The sequence below is a fragment of the Coturnix japonica genome, chromosome 1, assembly GCF_001577835.2.
Source record: "Coturnix japonica isolate 7356 chromosome 1, Coturnix japonica 2.1, whole genome shotgun sequence".
NCBI lineage: Eukaryota > Metazoa > Chordata > Aves > Galliformes > Phasianidae > Coturnix > Coturnix japonica.
In genome coordinates, this window is record NC_029516.1 from 88264014 (window position 1) to 88283694 (window position 19681).

Here is a 19681-nt window from a genome sequence, read left to right on the forward strand (position 1 = left end):
TGGAGAAGACCTTCTTGCACTCCCAGCTGCTACTGACTCATGAATTAACACTGACTGTCAACTTTGCTTTTGTGAGTTTTGCCTTCCTGATATGAAATGTGATACAAAACCAGAAACTCCTTTTGGAAACACTGTCCTAAGTACAGAGACCCCACTGTTTAGCTCAAATTCCCACTTGCAAGATATGCTATTATAAAACTCAAGCAAGTGTGACAGAAAACAGGTTTTCACACCATGAGGATGTCACCACTAAGTGCTACCACATAACATCTCAGCTGGGGTTTGAAAATGGTGGGTGGTGAATGACAGATCTGGAAAGAATTGTTTATAGTTATGTTCAATACAGTGACATTTGCCAAATGTTGGAAAGAACGCTGATCTGATGTTTTACTTACTAAGAGGGATCAAAACATGTTTGACATCCTCCAAGCTTTGTGTATTGGCTTTTTTGGTGCGGACCAATTTCTGCAATCGCTTTAATGTTCCCATGGACTCTGCTTTATCATTTGTTTCCATACCCTGCCAAAAAAGCAAAGACATTAAAAGTAAGTATTAAAAATTCACAGAAAAAAATACAAAACAAAACCAAAAACAACCCCACAGCACTAAAAGTAACATGATGCTGATTTTGAGAACAAGAAAAGCTCAGCCTCAAAGAATTAATGATCTGCACAGTGCTTTAAAATTTTGGCATTTCCTTGCTTCTTGTGAATAGATAGATTAAAAAAAGGATAAAGGCAAGTCAAAAGAGGCATCAAACTTAGAGTAGTGTTTGCATTGTGGTTTACACATTATATATCACAGTAGTGACCAACTGGAGAAATACAAGGTTTGGGTTGTTCAAGTTCTATTAAACAAGCTGTTGTCTTATAAATCACAGAATCATGAAGTTGCTTAGGCTGGAAGGAACACCGAAGATCTTCTAGTTCCAACCCTCTGCAATGGGCAGGGCTGCCCCCCAACCAGCTCAGGCTTCCTAGGGCCCCATCCAGCCTGGCCTTGAATGCCTCCAGGGATGGGGCACCACAGCTTCTCTTGGCAGCCTCTGCCAGGGCCTCACCACTCTTTGAGTAGAAAATTTCTTTCTAACAGCTAATCTAAATTTACTCTATTAGTTTAAAACCATTCCTCCTTGTCTTATCTCTATCAGACTGTGTAAAAAGTCAGTCCCCTACATATTTATAAGCTCCTCTTGAGTACTGAAAGGAGACAGTGAGGTCTCCCTGAATCCTTCTCAGGCTAAACAAGACCAAATACCTCAGAGTTTCTTCAGCCTTTTGATCAGCTTTGTGGCCCCCCTCTGGACCTGTTCCAAAAACTCCACATCTTTCTTTTGCTGGGGGCTCCAGACCTGGAGGCAGTACTCCAGATTTTGCCTTAGAAGAAAAACATATAAGGGGACAATCACCTCCTTCTCTCTGCTGGCCACCCCTCTTTTGATGGAACCCAGGATACCACTGGCCTTCCAGGTTTCAATAGCATACTGCTGGCTCATGCCCAGCTTTTGTCCAGCAGAATCCCCATGACCTTCTCCACACAGTTGCTCTCAATGAATTCTTCTCCATGTTTGTATATATATCTGGGATTTCCCTGATTCAAGGACAACACCTTGTACTTGGCTTTGTCAAACATCATTAGGTTCTTGTTGGCCTACATTTCAAGCCTGTCCAGGTCCCTCTGGATGCTATTCCTTTTTTCTGTTGTATCTCAGCTTATAGTCATCAGCAAACTTGCTGAGGGCGCACCCAATCCCACTGTCTGGGTCACTGATCCCAAGATGGACTCCTTTGGGACACACTTGTGACCAGCCTCCACCTGGACATACAGCCACTGACCACAACCCTCTGGCTGTAATAATCCAACAGTCTAGAAATACTCAAGTTCTCTTCCAATCTGACTGTGAACTTCTCTTTGAGTCTGAGACATTTCATACAGCAAATAACTTATTTTCCATAGTCATGTGCTGTGTTTCACATATAGGATATCTGATTTTCATTAGAAACAAGGAAAAGTAAATATACTAGAATTGAGTAAAAACATAATTCAGCAATGGCTACTTTATGGAGCAATGGTAGCTGCTGTGTATATTCATCTATTTACATCAGTAACTAATTTGGCCTTTTTAAACAATGTATCTTTAGTGATATTATGAGTGATTAAGTGCTAGTGTGGATATTACCAGAAGGTAGGAATGCAGAAACCTTTATTACACTCTCCCCAACAATTAGGTCACACATCATAGCTCCTTTCTGCTTTCTCATAGACATAATCTTTTCAGACAAAGTCATCAGGGAGGCTTGCCAGCTAACATCAATGTAGTCTAATGTAGATTGGGTAGGCTACTTAGGGGTGGATCTTGAGAGATTCTGAACTTCTCTGCTTTCTTTTGGGTTAAAGGCTTTTTGCAAATCCTTAGCAAGAAGCACTTCTAAATTCTCAGCATTCACATATTACAAGTTACATCCATCCAGTGATAAGGGAGAGTAGAGTGTGTATGTTAATTTCAGACGGAAAAAAGACACAGTTCATTTGACAGATAACTGCCAATAAAGATGGCAACTTAAAGTTGCCAAAGAGACAGATAATTTTAATGAAGCAGTGAGGTTCCATAAGCAGAAAGAGAAGTCCAGGAAAAAGGCAAAGGGCATTTTCATGTGTATTTACTAAGTTTCATGTCACTAGACAATTTTGTTGAAACTATGAATTAATCTATTCCTACACTCAACTTCAGCTGACTCCATTATGGCTGTTACAAATTAATATGGTTTCATGGACTAACACAGAGCTATGCTGATCTCCTTCCTAAGGACAAGACCTTACAATTCCTCCTCTTGTTAAATGCAGTGTGTAATGCTGGAGGTCCCATCATGGATAGCACTTGAGTTTATACTCCCTTGCTCTTAGTGGCACATTACATTCCTTTAAGAAAAGCAAAGGGGTATGATTCTTTCAAGGAATAGGGGATCTACTGAGCCTGCTGACCACAGGTCTTGTGAGCAGTAAAAGAGAGTCCTGAAAGGCAGGTGTAGGTCTGCAGCTCAGCAGAGGTATTGTGGCTGCAATATGTCAGCTATGTCTGGAGCTATATCAGTATCAGTTGTATCAGTATCAGCTATGTCTGGAGACAAGTATTTTTCAGAAGCTGAAAAGACAACCTGCAGGCTGTCCTGGATACTGAGACTCACTGACAGAAACAGAATTGTTATGTACACACTTTTTGATATTTGCAGTGTCTTTTGCAAGTTCATAGAATCAGAGAATAGGTTGGGCTGGAAGGATCCTCAAGAATCAGCAAGTTCCAACCCCTCTGCCACAGGCAGAGTTGTCTTCTGCTGGATTGAGTACTAGACTAGCCTGGTCAGGGCCCCATCCAACCTGGCCTTAAATACGTCCATGGATGGGGCATCCACAACTTCTCTGGGCAACTTGTTCTAGCTCCTCACCACTCTCTTGGCAAACAACTTCCACTGACATCTAATCTAAATCTCCCTTCCTTTAGTTTAAGCACCCCTCTTCTCAGCAGGGCTATTCTCAAATTCTTCTCCCAGTTTGTATACGTATCTGGGATTTCCCTGATCCAAGGACAGAACCTTGCACTTGGCCTTGTTGAACCTCATTAGATTCTTGTTGACTCACTTTACAAGCCTGTTCAGGTCCCTCTGGATGCTATCCCCTCTTTTTGTCGTATCTCAGCTTATTGTCACCAGCAAACCTGATCAGAATGTACCCAGTTCCTGGGCATCAGGTCTTCAGAATGAACTGTTCTGTTGGTCTGATACCTATATTATACTGTGCTAGTTAATAAACAAAACCTGGTTCTTTCAATTTTTTGCCATTTGAAGAGTTAATTATTTTATTTTACAGACCAATAAGATCTAGTGTCTTTGAGTTTAAAACCATCTCTGTCTTCTTAAGGATCTTGTAGGATAAGGACCAGGCAGATCTACATTAAAGCTTTTGTCAGCTTACAGTCCTTTTACAGCTTATATCTGAATATTCATCATCAGCTGTGGGCCAAATACAAACATCCTTAGATTAGTCATGACTTTTTTCAAGCCCCTTCTCCCCTCCTCCAAATTAAGGATAGCAAGACTGTAGTCTTATTTTATCTGAAGACAGATACTGAGGTATAATTTTTCAGTCTCCTACTGTGAGATGTCTTTGCAAAATGAATCACAATGGGTTTAAAATGCTAATATAGCTCAGTTAGATAAGAACTCTCGTAGAAATAATAATCTGTTCACTTATAAGTAATGATACAAAAGTAACACAATGACTTGAATTATGATCTAGGATTTCCATCATGGAGACATGAAGATAAACAAATGATAATCTATTCAGATAATTTTATTAATGGCAGACTCTAATCCTCTTTAGTTTAAGAGCATTCATTGGGTAGAGTTTACTGTTAGTAAAATGTCATATGCACTTAAATACAGCAACTCCCCTTCTTACAGAGAAAAAAAAAATCTCATACAGTATCACTGATGGAACAGCTTTTAAATTTGTAGCAGCTTATTTTGCTTTACCTAAGTATTAAAATCCAGAACATTAGCTGCCTACTCATATAGTAAATGAAGTAAAACGCTGATTTTTGCAGATAGACTACCAGGTGAACTGATCATCCTTATTCTCATAGTTTTGGTGTGTTGTCTTGGCCAGCCTGACAGACTTTTTGAAAGCATGCATAAAAGTGAAAAAAGCTTATATTTTACTCTGTGATTTCAAGCAATTTTCTTCTCACCGCCTGTGTTATCTGGAAGCTAGCATCTTCGGTTTCTACTGTACAGAATACGACAGAAGGAAGAACAGTGTTACTGACTGGACAAGTAATTTGTTTGTCTAATTTGGAGTATGCTATTTTCCAGTACCTTCTTTCTCTATAGAAAGGAAATGATATTTAGCAATACTGGGGGAACAGTGAAAACTAGTTCACAGAGCAATAAGACTGTACTTGCAAAAGCTGTTGATTTGAAACATGTTTAAAGAACTTTTAACTTTCTTTATCCTTCATGTTTTAGGGTCAGAGTAGGGTACCTGCTTTAGCAGGAGGCTAGACTCAATAATATCTTATGATCCCTTCCAACCCATGAAATTCTGTGATTATAACACAATTTGTGAGTAAAAGTACCTATAAGAAAAGGGTTCTTTCATGAACAAGAATATTCTTTATTTCCATGCTTGAGGGATTTCACTCATGAAAAATGGTGTCACATCATGAACAAAAAAATAAAATTGCCTAAGAAAATAAATAAAAAGCTGCATTTTAGTTGCAAATAATTTGCATGAACTGTGCATGAACAGTTATGGTCACAAGTGTACCTTTTAAAATGTCCTTATAAAAATGTATTGCGGACAGAAATTGCAGTTTTTATTTTATCCTAATACTTTCTAAATACCTTAGAAATCTTTACTCACTGAGATGCTATGAGGATTAACCTGGTGACAGAAATACAGCAATTTGAAAGCGAAATGAAAAGGACTGTTGGCTTCACTCCAGCTGTCTCAGTCCTGTTGAGCATTTCTTTTCCTGGGTTAACTGCATTAATTTCAATAAAAGTACTTGCACAGCACGTCCCTTCTCAGTGTAAAGAATTTAGTCATGGCAGAGCCAAGTCTCTGTGATTTTGTGGTTTGTCTTTCCTAAAGAACTGCAATGATTTAATCATGATTAGTTATGCATTCAGAGTATAGTATCATAGCAAGAAGAGGAAAATTACTATATGTTTATCGTGCTTGTGGTGTTGCTGTTACGGCACCACAGAATTTTTTCAAAAGTATCAGTAATATCCCTGCTGCACGCAATGTATACCAAAATAGTACACTGGAATAGAGAACTTTCTGATCTATTTGTACAAACAGTTAGCTCTGTAAAAGGCACTGATTTTGGATAAACTTTATGTGAAAAAAAATGTCAGTAAGGCCATAGTCAGCCAATACACAGAGAAGTACTGTGGAAACTTCTTTCATATACTCCTGGCCATAGATATGAGCCTGACCTTTAAATATCCCCATTATTTCAGTCTGGTTTTCTAGCTACTCAAGGATGATTTCAGAGTCAAACTAACAGTCTAGAAGTTAAGATAGATTTTCCCTTGGGAAATCACAGAGCAATTATAAGTTATTCCATAAAAGATAAAGAAATAAAAAAGATTAAAAGCATGGATTTTGGATAAATATCTTTCAGCTTTTGGGAAAGCAACATGCAGTAAAGGAAACCATATTAAAACTGCATGTTCTTCATGTGGCTGCCAGCCACTGTTGAAATAAAATGAACAGTACTTGTGGCAACTCACCATTTCACCATTACTTGACACTCTTGGATTGTAAACTCGTGGTGGAATCCATTGCTCATAATTTATCACCTAGATGGTAAAAAAGTTAAGAGAAAAATCCAATGTAAATAAGATGAATAAGTATAAATTACAATGTTACTATCATGTCATTAAATAAAGTTTGAGAGCTCAGCAGTCTTTCAACCAAATCCTGTGTGCGTAAAATGTGGTGGCTGATAGACACTAGCTGACACACACTGAAATCAGTTTGAAACCAAGCTGTCTTCATTTACCAGCTGACTGGGATGCCCTACAGGTATCACAATGCCTGCATTATACCATGGGATGTTCGGATCTCATTCTAGATCTCTTTTTTCCATGAGCAGGAAAGCCCCATAAGTCTTTCTTCACCGTCATCTCCTCAGCTGAAGAGCAAATGTCACTGATGCACTTCTAAAAAGAACCTCATTCAGTTTGCCTCATTTTGCCTCTGATGCTGAGTCCCAGGGGTGTGAGTTTGATTTGGATTAACAAAGCAGAGAAAATGGGAGGATCTTCAGAACTAAGCAAAGGCAAGACTATAAACTCTTTCATCATCTGCTCATAATCCATTTCTTGGTCGCAATGTCCTCATGACAGGAACATCAGGAGAATACACTTTCCCAGGGGCACTGATGCAGTCCCTTGTGGGCAAGCCTGACAGTGCTTATAGCTTATCAGTGAAAATAATGAACGCCAGCCTTTTTTTCTTCATGAATATGAATGACACTTTGAAGGCTGAATGCAACCTAAGAATTTACGTGAGAAATGAGGCATGAAACATTTTTGAAAATGTATTAGCCCAAAGACTGCATTACTTCATATTTTATGTCCTTCTCAATATGCTACAAAGGGTTTGAGCCATCAAGGGAACCCTGCTCAACTTGAACAAACAAGAGCAAAGAAAAAAATAAACGCAGAAGGTACAGTTATTTTTTTACAGTAAAGCTCGATTATCACACGGTTGCTCATGTTGTGTCTGTCAACCTGTGCTTCTGCTTCAAGCCTCTGTTTGCCAGTGCTTTAAGATGGAATGGAATGGAACAGAATAGAATGAGCATCTACTTAGGAAATGAATGGGGAATCTCAGTTTTCCTGAAGCACTTATATAAGCCTGTTTGTCTGAGAGAGAGAGTGCTAAAATGCTCATTTCTTTAATTGCTCTTTCTTGTAAACTTGGCTTTTTTAAGTCTCATAGAATCACAGATGCACTTGGGATGGCTGAGGCAGGAAGTCACCTCTGGGGAGCTTCTAATCAGAACAGGTCTGCTAGTACAGGTTGCCCAGGTTGGTGTTTCTATTAAAATTCTTTCCGTTAAAAGGAATTTTCTGTGTTTTAGTTTATTCCTATTGCCTCTTGTTCCTGGGCACCCCTGACAAAGAGTCTGACTCTTTTTTCTTTACTCTCTCAGAAGGTACATCCAGTATTACCCAGTTTACTCACCCAGAAGGTACTCTCCCAGAAGGGAGATCTGACACCTGAGCCTTCTCTGCTGCAGGCAGAACAACTTTAGGTCTCTCAATTTCTCTTTTTATGACAGATGTTCCAGTCTCTAAATCATTTCTGTGGACCTCAGTAGGATTTACTTCAGTATTTCCTTGTTTCTCTTGGACTGGGGGGCCAATAATTGGACCCAGCACTCACAGGTGGTGGGTCAGCCCACCAATGCTGAGAACAGGAAAAAGATCACCCTCTTCAGTCTGCTAGCAATGCTCTGCCTAATGCAGCCCAGGAGGTTGTTGATCTTTGTTGCTCAAGGACACATTTCTGGCTCATGGTCAAGCTGCTGTACACCAAGACTCACTGGTACTTTTCTGTAAAGCTGCTTTCCAGTCAGTTACCCTCCAACTTGTACTGGGAGAAGTCCATCCATCCCCAGGTTTCACTTGCCTTTATTGAACTTTATGAGGTTCTTGTTGGCCCATTTCTCAGAACTGTTGAAGTCTGTTTGAAGGGCAGCATAACCCCACTGGAACATCACTTTCTTTTCTGGCTCTCTGCTGCTCACTTCTTACCAGCTGATGTGTTGTTAACTACTTTTATATTACAATTATTATGCAAACCCAGGGGTCAGAACTCTTTAATTGCTCATAGTAGTGGTCTAATTAATGTTGTATTAAGAAGAGGAGACACGGTATGCATTTATATATAAATTAAGATAGCATTAGAGATATACGCGCCAACATGGATCACACAAAACTAATATAAACACTTGCTATAGGTCTTGCTTGTTACAATTCTAGCACATCGATTTAACAGAAATTTGTTCAAGATGACAGAAAGTTTTTTAAGAAATAAAACCTATTTGTTCTGCGTAATGAAAATGGTGCATAGCTCAGATAGCCACCAGGTTCTTCTTTTAAACTTGGCTTCTGAAATACATGCAGGCGTACTGACCATGAAATGCATGCTTCGCAAATTCATACAGAACAGAAGCAAGAAAAATGCTTTTTGTTTGAATGAAATTTTAGAAGCTGAAGAGTAGTTCTTTTACCTGGCATGTTGTTTCTTCTATCTTCTTTCCTTGCAGCAAATGTATTCCATCACCAATAATATTGTCTTCTACGAATAATGAAAAAAGCAACAAAAGATATGATTTCAAATGTTTTCCGTTTTTTTACTGATGAACATCATTTGAATTGCATTTGATAGTTTGAGCTGACATTTTGACTCTCTGAAGTTAATCTTATATCATGTAAAGACGTGTTTTAACATAAGCATGCAATTTTATATTCAGAGAAGTGAGACCCCAGTCCTCAAATTGTCTGTACTTATGTTGGAATTAAACAAAAGCAGAAGGTGAATAAAGCTGGTAAAAATAAACTTGTAAACTCACATCAGTGAAACAACCAAAGGGTCACTGTAAAGAAAATTCTGAATCAAGAGACATACTTGTACTCTTAATGTTCTTAAAAGACAATCCTTTGTAAATAAAACAAAACAAACAAAAAACTTTCAGTGCTTCTGTAATTTTTCTACTTGGATACCATGAGACTGATTTAAAATCCACAGATTACAATCTGAGCATTAGACATAAAAGAGCAAAGCTCAGTTCACACATTACTTCCACCCTCAAATCATAGGTCAGCTGCACAGCAAACCCCATTAAGCAATTTCATTTGTTTAGCATATGCATCAACAGGAAGAAGAAAAACGAGTCACATAATAATCATTATTTTTTTACATGTATTACTTCAGTGGCTTCTTTAAGAGTTTAAATAAGCTTAGTAGACAGTATCTTTCTCCTGCATACCTGATTGTTACAGCAATATCAACAACTTTCTGATAAGTGTATTAGAGTCCAAAATCTAACATGACCAGATGTCTCAAGCACCTACAAATCTCCTTGAAGTCACTGAGGGCCAAGTGACTGATAACCCACCCATTTATTTGAATGCAGAGCTAGTTAGACTTCTGGATGCATTGCAACTCATGTCAAGCAGAGCTTATGCAGTCAGATTAACATAACTGGGAATGTTCTGGTCACTTTGCTGTGGAGGCAATTAGGAGCAGGGGAGAGTCATGTCCACTATTTCTGCAAGCTATCAGTCCTTTTCTGTTTGCCTCAGAAATGCATTTGCATAGTCAACTTTTTCAACAATGTCATTTTCAAGGTGGAAAATCTGGTACTAATTATTTGGATTTGGGCTTGTGAGTGAAGATAGGTATTCCCACTATTCTGTCTGTGGGATATATACGGTCTCATTGTATGATTATATTAAAAACTGATTTTTTTTGAGACTTTACACACAGGCATGTAAAGGACCTAAATCAAGGGCTACCAGGGTCATTGCATGTCTTTTCATTGATCAAGGTTGGATCAGGCCAATGAATGAAGTAAGCAGAGGAGTCTACGCTGGCCACAACACATGGTCTATTGCATCTAACAGAAAATCATATTATGCAATAGATCTGCAGACCTTGAAGGATTATCTCTCATAAGAGAAAGTTTTAATCAATAGTGACAAATTATCTGGATCAATAGTGAATCACTTTAAATCTCCTTGTAATGGTTTTCACCACTGTGTGAAGGGGACTTCCCTTTTAATAATTTTACTGTAGAGGGGGAAAGAGAGATTTTTATTTAGCTGCCAGCTTTGCTTCCTGTTCCCTCTGGGCCCCTGCCCTTCAATTACAACACTTGTCAGCTTTTAAAATGTGTGCTGCTTCTTTTGCATGCTTTGGATATTTAAAAGGGTAAAAAAAAAAAATCTTGAGTAGGAAGGACTGGAGGAAGGTCAAAAAGTTCTCTTCTCCAATTCAACTTTTTTCCACCTTCAAACTGACAATCTGTACAGTAGGTTGGAGAATAATTTTGAGATATTTTTCATTAGAAGTAAGACTTGCTGGGAAAGAAATTCAAAATTTTCTTTCAGTTATCATTAGAATTCCTTCCCTCTGAAGCCAGTAAGACTTCTTTTCCTCCCATCAGTTCATCACAAGAGCAGTGTTCCTCCTTAGCAGGGTCTGCTGTGATAATACAAGGAGAAATTGTTTCAAACTAAAAGATGGGAGATTTAGTTTGGGTATGAGAGAAAGTTTTTTATGACAAGGGTAGTGAAGCATTGGCACAATTTGCCTAGAGAGGTGGTGGATGCCCTATGCCTGAAGACATCCAAGGTGAGGTTGGATGGTGCTCTGAGCAACCTGATCTAGCTGTGGTTATCCCTGTTCAATACAAGGAGGTTGGACTAGATGATGTTTAAGGGTCCCTTCCATCTGCATTGATTCTATGATTCTCTAATTCTGTAAATTTTCTTGTCATCTTTTCATTCTGATTCTGGTTTGTAGAAATCCAGCCCACTCATACACAAGCAAATGCAATAGCCATTACAATTTCAGATCCATTATTTTCCAAGCATTTAACAGCTCATCTTCAAATGCTGAAGTGAATCCAGAGGGATACCTGGCACTTTGTCCTTTGCTATCTTTGGAATAATATTAACAGTAGAATCACTGAACAACAGATCATTTCTGGACCATTTTCACAGGAATTACTAAAAATAAAGGTACTTCCCATCTTGCCACTGTGTTGGTTAAGTAGAGAATGAAAGATACATCCACTTTAATCTCACATATCAAATTCTGCTTATGCTAATACAAGTGTTGAACTTTGACTGCTTTAGTCTAACAAGGCAGCTGTATTGGGTCTACCTTGGCTTTAGAAAGTACAAATACAAATTCAATTCCTGGAAGCAACATTAAGCAGGTTGTCAAAACATTTTGATTTTTTTAAAGTCTAGTTTATGTTTAAATAAACAAGGTGACTGCTCACATGTTGTTTCTTGTAATTTAATGAGTTTATACTGGTCAGTTCTTAAATAACATAACTAGCAAATTCCCATACACTACCTGTAAGATAGTTTCAATTAAGGTTAGTTGAAACACACCTTAAAGAGAGAACTGGACAAGGGTAGCCTAGAAAATTTGTACCTACCACTTGGGGCACTGTAAAGTACACAGGGAATCACAGGATCATGTTATATTTACCAAGTCCTGTACAATACAAATATGACTATTTACCATAGGGGACATCTTTTTTTGCCTATGGAGCACAGAGAGAATTGTTCACATAGCACGTTCTCAGCTTTCCAATTTTAAAGTAAGCTTTATTTAAACTACTTTTTTTCCCCCTTTAGGACAAAGTAGATCTCAAAAGGATTTGACAAATTATTTAGTTCGATTATTTGTGAAAAATGAGGAATTTTCCTAGGTGCCCTTTAAAATACTTAGTAAAAAATGCAAAATCAGCTGAAATACATTTAGCAATTACCTTCAAGCTGACAGGGCCTTCTGATGTACGAATCATTCTCCGGCTTTCTGGAACCCTGCCAAAGTGTGCCATTCACATTTTTCCTGTCTAAAGTAAAAGCACAGAGAGCAGTCACCTAAATTCATAGCAAACCTGTGAAATAACAGGAAGGCCTATAAAAATAGCTTAAGAATGCAAATCAAACAGGCTTGTGGAACACTGTAGAATCTGCTCAAACATGGAAATAAGTAGACAGTTTTGTGGTATAGGAAATTTGACAGATGGACAGGCAGACTTCAAGTTTTGTTATCTTTTGTCCCTGTCTACTACCTTCCCTAACACTACTAAAACATGATCAGAATGATTTTTATCTTAACCTTGGGTTTAATACCTAGCAACCCACAGAACACATGTGCCTTTATTTGCTTCCAGGAATTGCACAGAAAAGACAGAATTTGATTCTAGCAGACTGATTTAAATTTTTTTATTTAAATGTTTAAAGAATCACTGAACATGCTAAGTATTTTCTTACGTTGTTCCATAATAGATTCTTAAGTGTAGGAACTAAACTGAGATTTAAATAGTTCTGGTTCCAATATCTAACAACCAGTGTATGTGTAGAAAGTAGAGGAGGGGGATATATTGATATCTTAGGTGTGTTCTTCCTTTCCTTTCCATTTGCTCCAAAAGTTGTAAAGCAAATCAGACTCAATTAAATTTGGCTCTGTGAGATTAACAAGCATATAGTGAATTATTTAAATAGTTACTAACCAAATGCTTCATTCTCAGACAGAGACTTCTGGATGGATCTAAAAGAATTAAAAGAATTAACCATTAGCTAAAAGTCAGAATGACAAATGAAAGCACATTTAATCAAATATGGATATTTTCAACCTAATTCTTCAATTCCCAGGGATTTGGCTGTGCAATTTCTACTAGCTTCAATTGGAGTTACTTGGCTTTCTTCATTCACCAAATCATTTACTTCTGTATGCCACAGAGGGCTCAGAAATCTTTTGAGTTTCCACTTCGTAAAAGCTGTTTATTCAACTTTCTTTTTGTAACAGAGATTTCATGACTGAATCAGGGAGGCTGTCAGAAGAAGAATAGGAGATCCATTTCTTTAGACATGATCTGAAATGTCCTGCAACTTACAGAAATTACTGTCTGAAGTTTGGTGACATGATAATAAATAAAACAAAATAGCTGCATAAAAATATACACAACCCACAGGCTATGTGGGGACATTTTATTGCTCCAATAAACCTTGAGCTCTTTGCATGCTTACGTCAAGATATAATGCTAACTCATGCTTCCATCTGCAATGAGTGGTTCATAGATCCTTACATGAAGAATACATTAGGTTAACAGAAGAAAAAAAAATCTCAGAATAAACAGATTTATCCTGTATATTGATTTGTCTCACTTGAGCCATTAAAACAAACAAACAAAAAACTTATAGTGATTTTTGAGCTGAAGGATGAAGTTGGAAGACTATACTAGATAAGTCTGGAGACTCTTTAATCTGTGACAATAAGCAGAAGGGTAAGAGTACAAAAGTTGAGATCACTCTCCCATACTCAGTCAGGTGATGAAGGGTTTTCTGAATGAGAGGACAGAACTGAACTATTTTTTGATCTGTGAACACTAGTTCCTTTTGAAACTGCTTAGAAATTTTCATTTCCAGAGATTCACTATTATTTTACTGTTTATATTATACACTTTTGTTATTTCTGCTGATATTCACTATAATCTTCCATGTTGCCCTGTTGTAAGGAAGACAATAATCATTTGCCTGCTGTAAGTGAAGATCAGGTTCAAGACCATCTAAAGCATCTGAAGGTGCACAAGTTCATGGGACCTGATGAGATCCATCCCTGGTTTCTGAGGGAACTGGCAGACGATGTTGCCAAGCTGCTATCCATCATATTTGAAAGGTCATGGCAGCCTGGTGAAGCTCCCACTCTGGAAAAGGGGAAACATAACACCCATTTTCAAGAAGGGAAAAAAAGAAGATCCAGGGAACTACAGGCCAGTCAATCTCACCTTTGTGCCTTGCACAATCATGGAGAAGATCCTCCTTAAGGGTCTACTAATGCACATGGAAAGTAAAGACAATGTGCTTAGTGGTAAGCAATATGGTTTCACCAAGGGCAAGTCATGACTGACCTACCTTGTGGCCTTTTGTGGTGAAGTTACAGTGTAAATGGATAAAAGAAGAGCAACTGATATCATCTACCTGGACTTGTGCAAAGAGTTCGACACTGTCATGACAACCAAACTGGAAAAAAATGGATTTGATGAGTCGACCATCCTCTCTCTGATGAACTTATTCTCTGGATAGTTGCACTCAGAGAATTGAAGTGTCTCAGTGTCCAAGTAGAAACCAATGATGAGTGGCGTTCCTCAAGATGTTGGGACTGGTGCTACTTAATATCTGTTTAGGTGACATGGACAGTGGGATCGAATGCACCCTCAGCAAGTTTGCAGATGACACCAAGCTGAGTGGTGCAGTTGACATGTTAGAGGGAAGGGATGCTATACAGAGGGACTTGGACTGTCTTGAGAGGTGGGCCTATACCAACCTCATGAAGCTCAACAAGGCCAAGTGCAAAGTCCTGCATCTCAGGGCAATCTCAAACACTGGTACGTGCTGGGCAGAGAATGGCAGCCATGAGGAGAAGGATTTCAGGGTTCTGACTGATGAAAGATTCAACATGAATTGATAATGTGTGCTTGAAGCCCAGAAAGCCAGCCATACCTGGGGTTGCATCAAGAAAATTGTCACCAGCGGGTCAAGGGAGTTGATCCTGCCCTTCTTGTGAGACCCCACATGGAGTACTGCGTTCAGTTCTAGAGCCCTAAACACCAGTAGGACATGTAGTTGTACGAACAGGTCCAGAGGACAGCCACAAAGATGAGCAGCAGGTAAGAGCAACCCCCCTGCAAGGACAGGCTGACAGAGCTGGGGCTCTTCAGCCTGAGAAGAGAAGGCTCCGAGGATACCTGAAGGGGGCCTACACGAAAGCTCTTTTATAAGAGCATGGAGTGACAGGATGAGGGGAAATAGTTTTCAACTAGAAGAGGGTAAGTTTACACTAGATATCAGGAAGAAATTCTTTACTGTGGAGGTGGTGAGACACCTGCACAGATTGCCCAGCAAGGCTGTGAATGCACCCTCCCTGGAAGCATTCATGACCAGGCCAGATGAGGCTTTGAGCAACCTGGAATATAGGGAATATAACCCTACAGCAGAGGGGTTGGAACTAGATGATAGGAAAGGTGCTTTCCAACCCAAACCACTCCAAGATTCTATGATTTCTCACTGACTTTCTCCATATATGTTTAAAAGGCTATACACAAAAATTTCTGCATTATCAGTAGGAGTTTGATACCAGTACAGTGACGTGTGGACATTCACATTGAGTGAAATTGTCTTAACCTTATTCATTATTTATATTGATTATTCAGATGATCAAGACAACTTTTCTAAATTCTGATTAGTTAAATGGAATTGAGTTAGTTTTAGAATAAAATAGCATTATTTGCATTGTAAGATTTGAGAGTGGAGCCCAAGATTACTAACCCTATCACTAGAGTAGACTTGGTACTGAACTAAGTGGCTCAGGCAGCTTGGTGATCACATCACATTTGGTAGAGCTATTTTAAATTATTTATGCTGCAGTAATTCCATGCCAGCATACACAGCAGTTTAGCTTCCTTAAAAGTATTAAATGGTGATCAGAAAAATGTGAATAACAGTTATATCCATACTCAGTTTAATGGAATTTTGGAAAGGAAGTGCATTTTCACAAAGCTCTTTCTGGTCACAGACAACTGAGATCTCAAAGCTCTGAGCGTGCGTGTTTGTGTTTGGAGGCAATAAGTTACTAGTAGTTGTACCTAGCAACCAAAAGCAGATGAAAACTGTTTCTTAAGACAAATGAGATTTTCACTGAAGTTATTATCAATTTTGAAATTTATCAGCAACGGGCAAAGATAGCATTGATGATCTGAATTTAATGATGCCCCTCCTAAAAAAGAAAATTAGTATGACATCCAGGGATTTTCATGTCACAGATAAGATCTGTGTTTATCATTCCATTAGGCAGGATTTCATTTGAAGGGAACTTTGTCAGTAATGCAAAAACTGCTAATCTCAAGACAAAAAAAGAATTTTGAAAATAAACTCTTATGCTCACTAATGTATTAGTCCAAACCGGCATCGTGCCTTAACAAATGGACATGAAGTATGCTGCTGTCTCAAATGTTCTTGGTAAAATAAGATCTGTCCTGCTTAATCTGAATCACTGCAAACTAATTTTTGTTTGGATTAAAAAACACAAACAACTCTTCAGAAGATTATCAGGTCAATGGTACAAGCATTCTGTAAAATAGGTTACTACTTCAGTCTTTCAGAAAAGTGGACATACGGTTAAGACAAGCTCAGATTAACTGCATTTTATTTTAGCTATCCCAGTCCCAATATTTTGTAAGAAAGACTTATGTGTATGAAAAAAAATCACAGCAAAAGAGCTTTACTAATACATTACAAGGTTGTTACTTGCTTTCCAAATGCAATATTAATAAATGTACTCTATGAAAATTAATGTAACACTGGCAAACACATTAACAAACAACAAGGGTGAAAGGAACAGATAATTATAGTGACACTGTATAGACCTTGAATTGGTCTCAACTTACTTTCTCTTTTTGGTCACTGTGTTCTCAAAATCAGGAAATTCCTTTAAAAAAAAAAAAAAAAACAACAGAGAAAAGATATGAAAATCGTAATTTTTTAATCAAAATATTTTCCTCGCTGGAAGGACAATGCAAAATGCTTTTATGCACATTTGATTCATGTTTTAAATATCTACAAATATTCAACAAGTGAAACTCTGGAGGACACAGTGCAGGAGAAAATATACATAAGTAAGTGTCCTCGGTTTTCAGAGGTTTCAATATCAATGGCTCCCAAGAAGTTGACACTGACAGCTGTAATACCCACAAAAAGTCAGAGCACAGTACTCTTATGTCAAGAATGGGTATTTCCAGCATGATTCTTTTAAATGCTGCCTCCAAAACTCAAAGCTCACATGGGGATAAAAAGCTCACAAATCACAATGGGATGAATCTTTCTAATGGACACAGAAGGATGCAGACTCTCTCATTCCCTTACATGCAGAGGATGTGGTCATCCCTCTGTACTCAAAACTGGTGAGGCCACACCTTGAGTACTGTGTTCAGTTTTGGGCCCCTTACTGCATGAAAGGCACTGATGCCCTAGAACGTGTACAGAGAAGGGCAATGAAGCTGGCGAGAAGTCTGGAGCACAGGACTTGTGGGGAGCAGCCAAAGGAACTAGGATTATTTAGTCTGGAGAAGAGGAGGCCTAGAGGAGACCTTATTATTCTCTACTATCTGAAGGAAGGTTGTGGTGAAGTGAGGGGTCAGCCTCTTCTCCCATGCAACTAATGATAGGGATAGAGGGAACAGCCTCAGGTTGTGCCACAGGAGATTCAGGTTGGACATTAGGATAAACTACTTCTCCAAAAGAGCAGTCAGGCACCAAAAGGGGCTACTCAGAGAGGCAGTGAAGTCATCAGTACTGAAGGTGTTCAAGAAATATTTAGATGATGTAGTGAAAGACATGGTTTAGTGGAAACTATTTGTGATAGGTGGATGGTTCGACTGGATGATCTTGGAGATCTTTTCCAAACTTGGTGGTTCAATGATTCTATAAGTGGGAAACAAGGCAAGTAAAACTGAAAGCTGTGTAAGTCAGCCTGAGAGACACAAAAACAGAATAAAACACTGGGCTTGAAACAAGATCATACAGCTGCAGGGGCTCAGCTGCTGGGCTCATGCCTGTTTTTGATGAGCATGTGTTGGCTGAATATGTGTTTGAATATTCTTTCATCATCTGCTTCCTGCTCTCCCTCTGTGCCACTCAGAAATTCTCAGGACCTGGTTATCTGGGTCACAGTGGATTAGCTAGTCCTTTTTTGGAGACCAAGCATCATGGGCTGGCAAGTGCAAAGTCCAGGACTTTCTTTAAATGTAGAAAAAGGAAAGAGATGGCAAGATGAGGAAAGAAAGAGAAAGCTTATGTATGTGTTGAACGACTGAACAAAAGGGTACCTCACTCCACAAGGAATACTGTAATTTCTCACTGCTATCATAGCCACCTGGGAACTTGAAGTTAACTTTAAATTTGAGAAAACCTGTGGATGTCATTCTAGGGTAGATCTCTGATCACAATACTATTTTGATATTTCTTAAGACAAAGTACCAAAGCAATGTATCACTTTCATATCTATTTCTTCCATCCTGGAAAACAGAAACTGGGGGTAAAAATGTCCTTGATGAATGTCACTTAGATCTGCTGGGCAACAAGACACATTTAAAAAAATAAATATGAAAACATCAATTTATAGATTGATTTCTCATATTCTTACATTTAATTTTTTCCTTTATGTAATACCATCTACATCATCACAGCTCTGACCACAGTAATTTAAAAAATACCAACCAGGCTGCATGATGAAAAGCCAAAACACATAATACATAAAATGATGCAAGTACATAGCTGAGAATTTTATATTTTTTTTCCTTCTCTTGGTAAAATCCATCATAGATTTTTTTAAGCTTCATTAGAGAGTGCATTAGGAAAAGGCACTGAGGTTATTTTAACAGAGTGCAGGAGGTCCCAGTAGAACCTGGACATCTGTGAATGCTAATAACTGTATGCAGTTTCCACAAGATATTTTTGTAAGTATAGTTTCACTCTCAGATACTGTATGCAGATCAAAAGAATATATACCTTTTACCCTGAAATACTGCAAGCAATGCAAGACAGACTTCTTACTGAAATAAAAAACAAACCCCTCAGCATGTCTCAGGGCAAATCTTTTCAATAACTCTAAAGAAATGATTCAGAGATGTTGAAAAGGTGATTTTAAGGCTCTTTTTTAAAAAGATTAGCATCAACATCTCATTTAAAAACATCAACCTTTTTGTCTCAAAAAGGCTCATTAAAGGAAGCACTATGCATGAAGGTCCACACAGAGGATGTCATTAAGTTACAATCTCTATGTAAACCAGGACAAAAACTGGAGATATGACATTCTGTGAAGTTCAGTGAGGTCTTATACCTGGAAACATTATTAATTCAAGTCTTGACATGCCAAATATCTGGTGTGGAACATGTAGGTTTAATATTTGCTCTACAGTTTCACACAAATGCTTCAGCTTCACCAGTTTCCTAAAATGCAGTAAAAGATGCATGTATATTGTTGCCTCACATGTTTAGGCAATACTGAAGAATTTATTAGATGGATATGGATATGCAGTGTGACCATGGAATATGATGGTGGGTTTTGATGGGCATTTGAAAATGGTTCCTTTTATTCAATGCACCTCTTTTTGTGGTTAAAATCCCATAACTGTAATCCATGACTAAGAATTAAGCAGTTTTGCAAAGTTTTACCTTAAATTGTAAAGTAAGTTTCATCTAAAATCCCATCTCTACAATCTCTGAAGTTTGTCATTGCCTTTTCTATAAAAACTAGAAAAGTTTCCCTATCCCAAATATGAATGGTTTATTTCTTAAAA

The 19681-nt window shown here is 38.2% G+C and overlaps 1 protein-coding gene across 4 annotated transcripts in view; it reads right to left on the reverse strand.

The window, feature by feature from the left end:
* The window catches only part of LOC107322359 (SAM domain-containing protein SAMSN-1), a 79994-nt gene that overhangs the window by 48544 nt on the left and 11769 nt on the right, over positions 1 to 19681 (reverse strand). For 3 of the 4 annotated variants that reach the window (XM_032448469.1, XM_015880335.2, XM_015880326.2), the window contains exons 3-8: positions 16772 to 16812; positions 12839 to 12876; positions 12089 to 12175; positions 8810 to 8877; positions 6297 to 6365; positions 396 to 519 (exon numbers count right to left, since the gene is read on the reverse strand). In XM_032448469.1, coding sequence (XP_032304360.1) covers positions 396 to 519; positions 6297 to 6365; positions 8810 to 8877; positions 12089 to 12175; positions 12839 to 12876; positions 16772 to 16812 — 427 coding nt within the window. The remainder of the gene's footprint in view (positions 1 to 395; positions 520 to 6296; positions 6366 to 8809; positions 8878 to 12088; positions 12176 to 12838; positions 12877 to 16771; positions 16813 to 19681) is intronic. The other variant, XM_015880344.2, reaches the window with a different exon arrangement.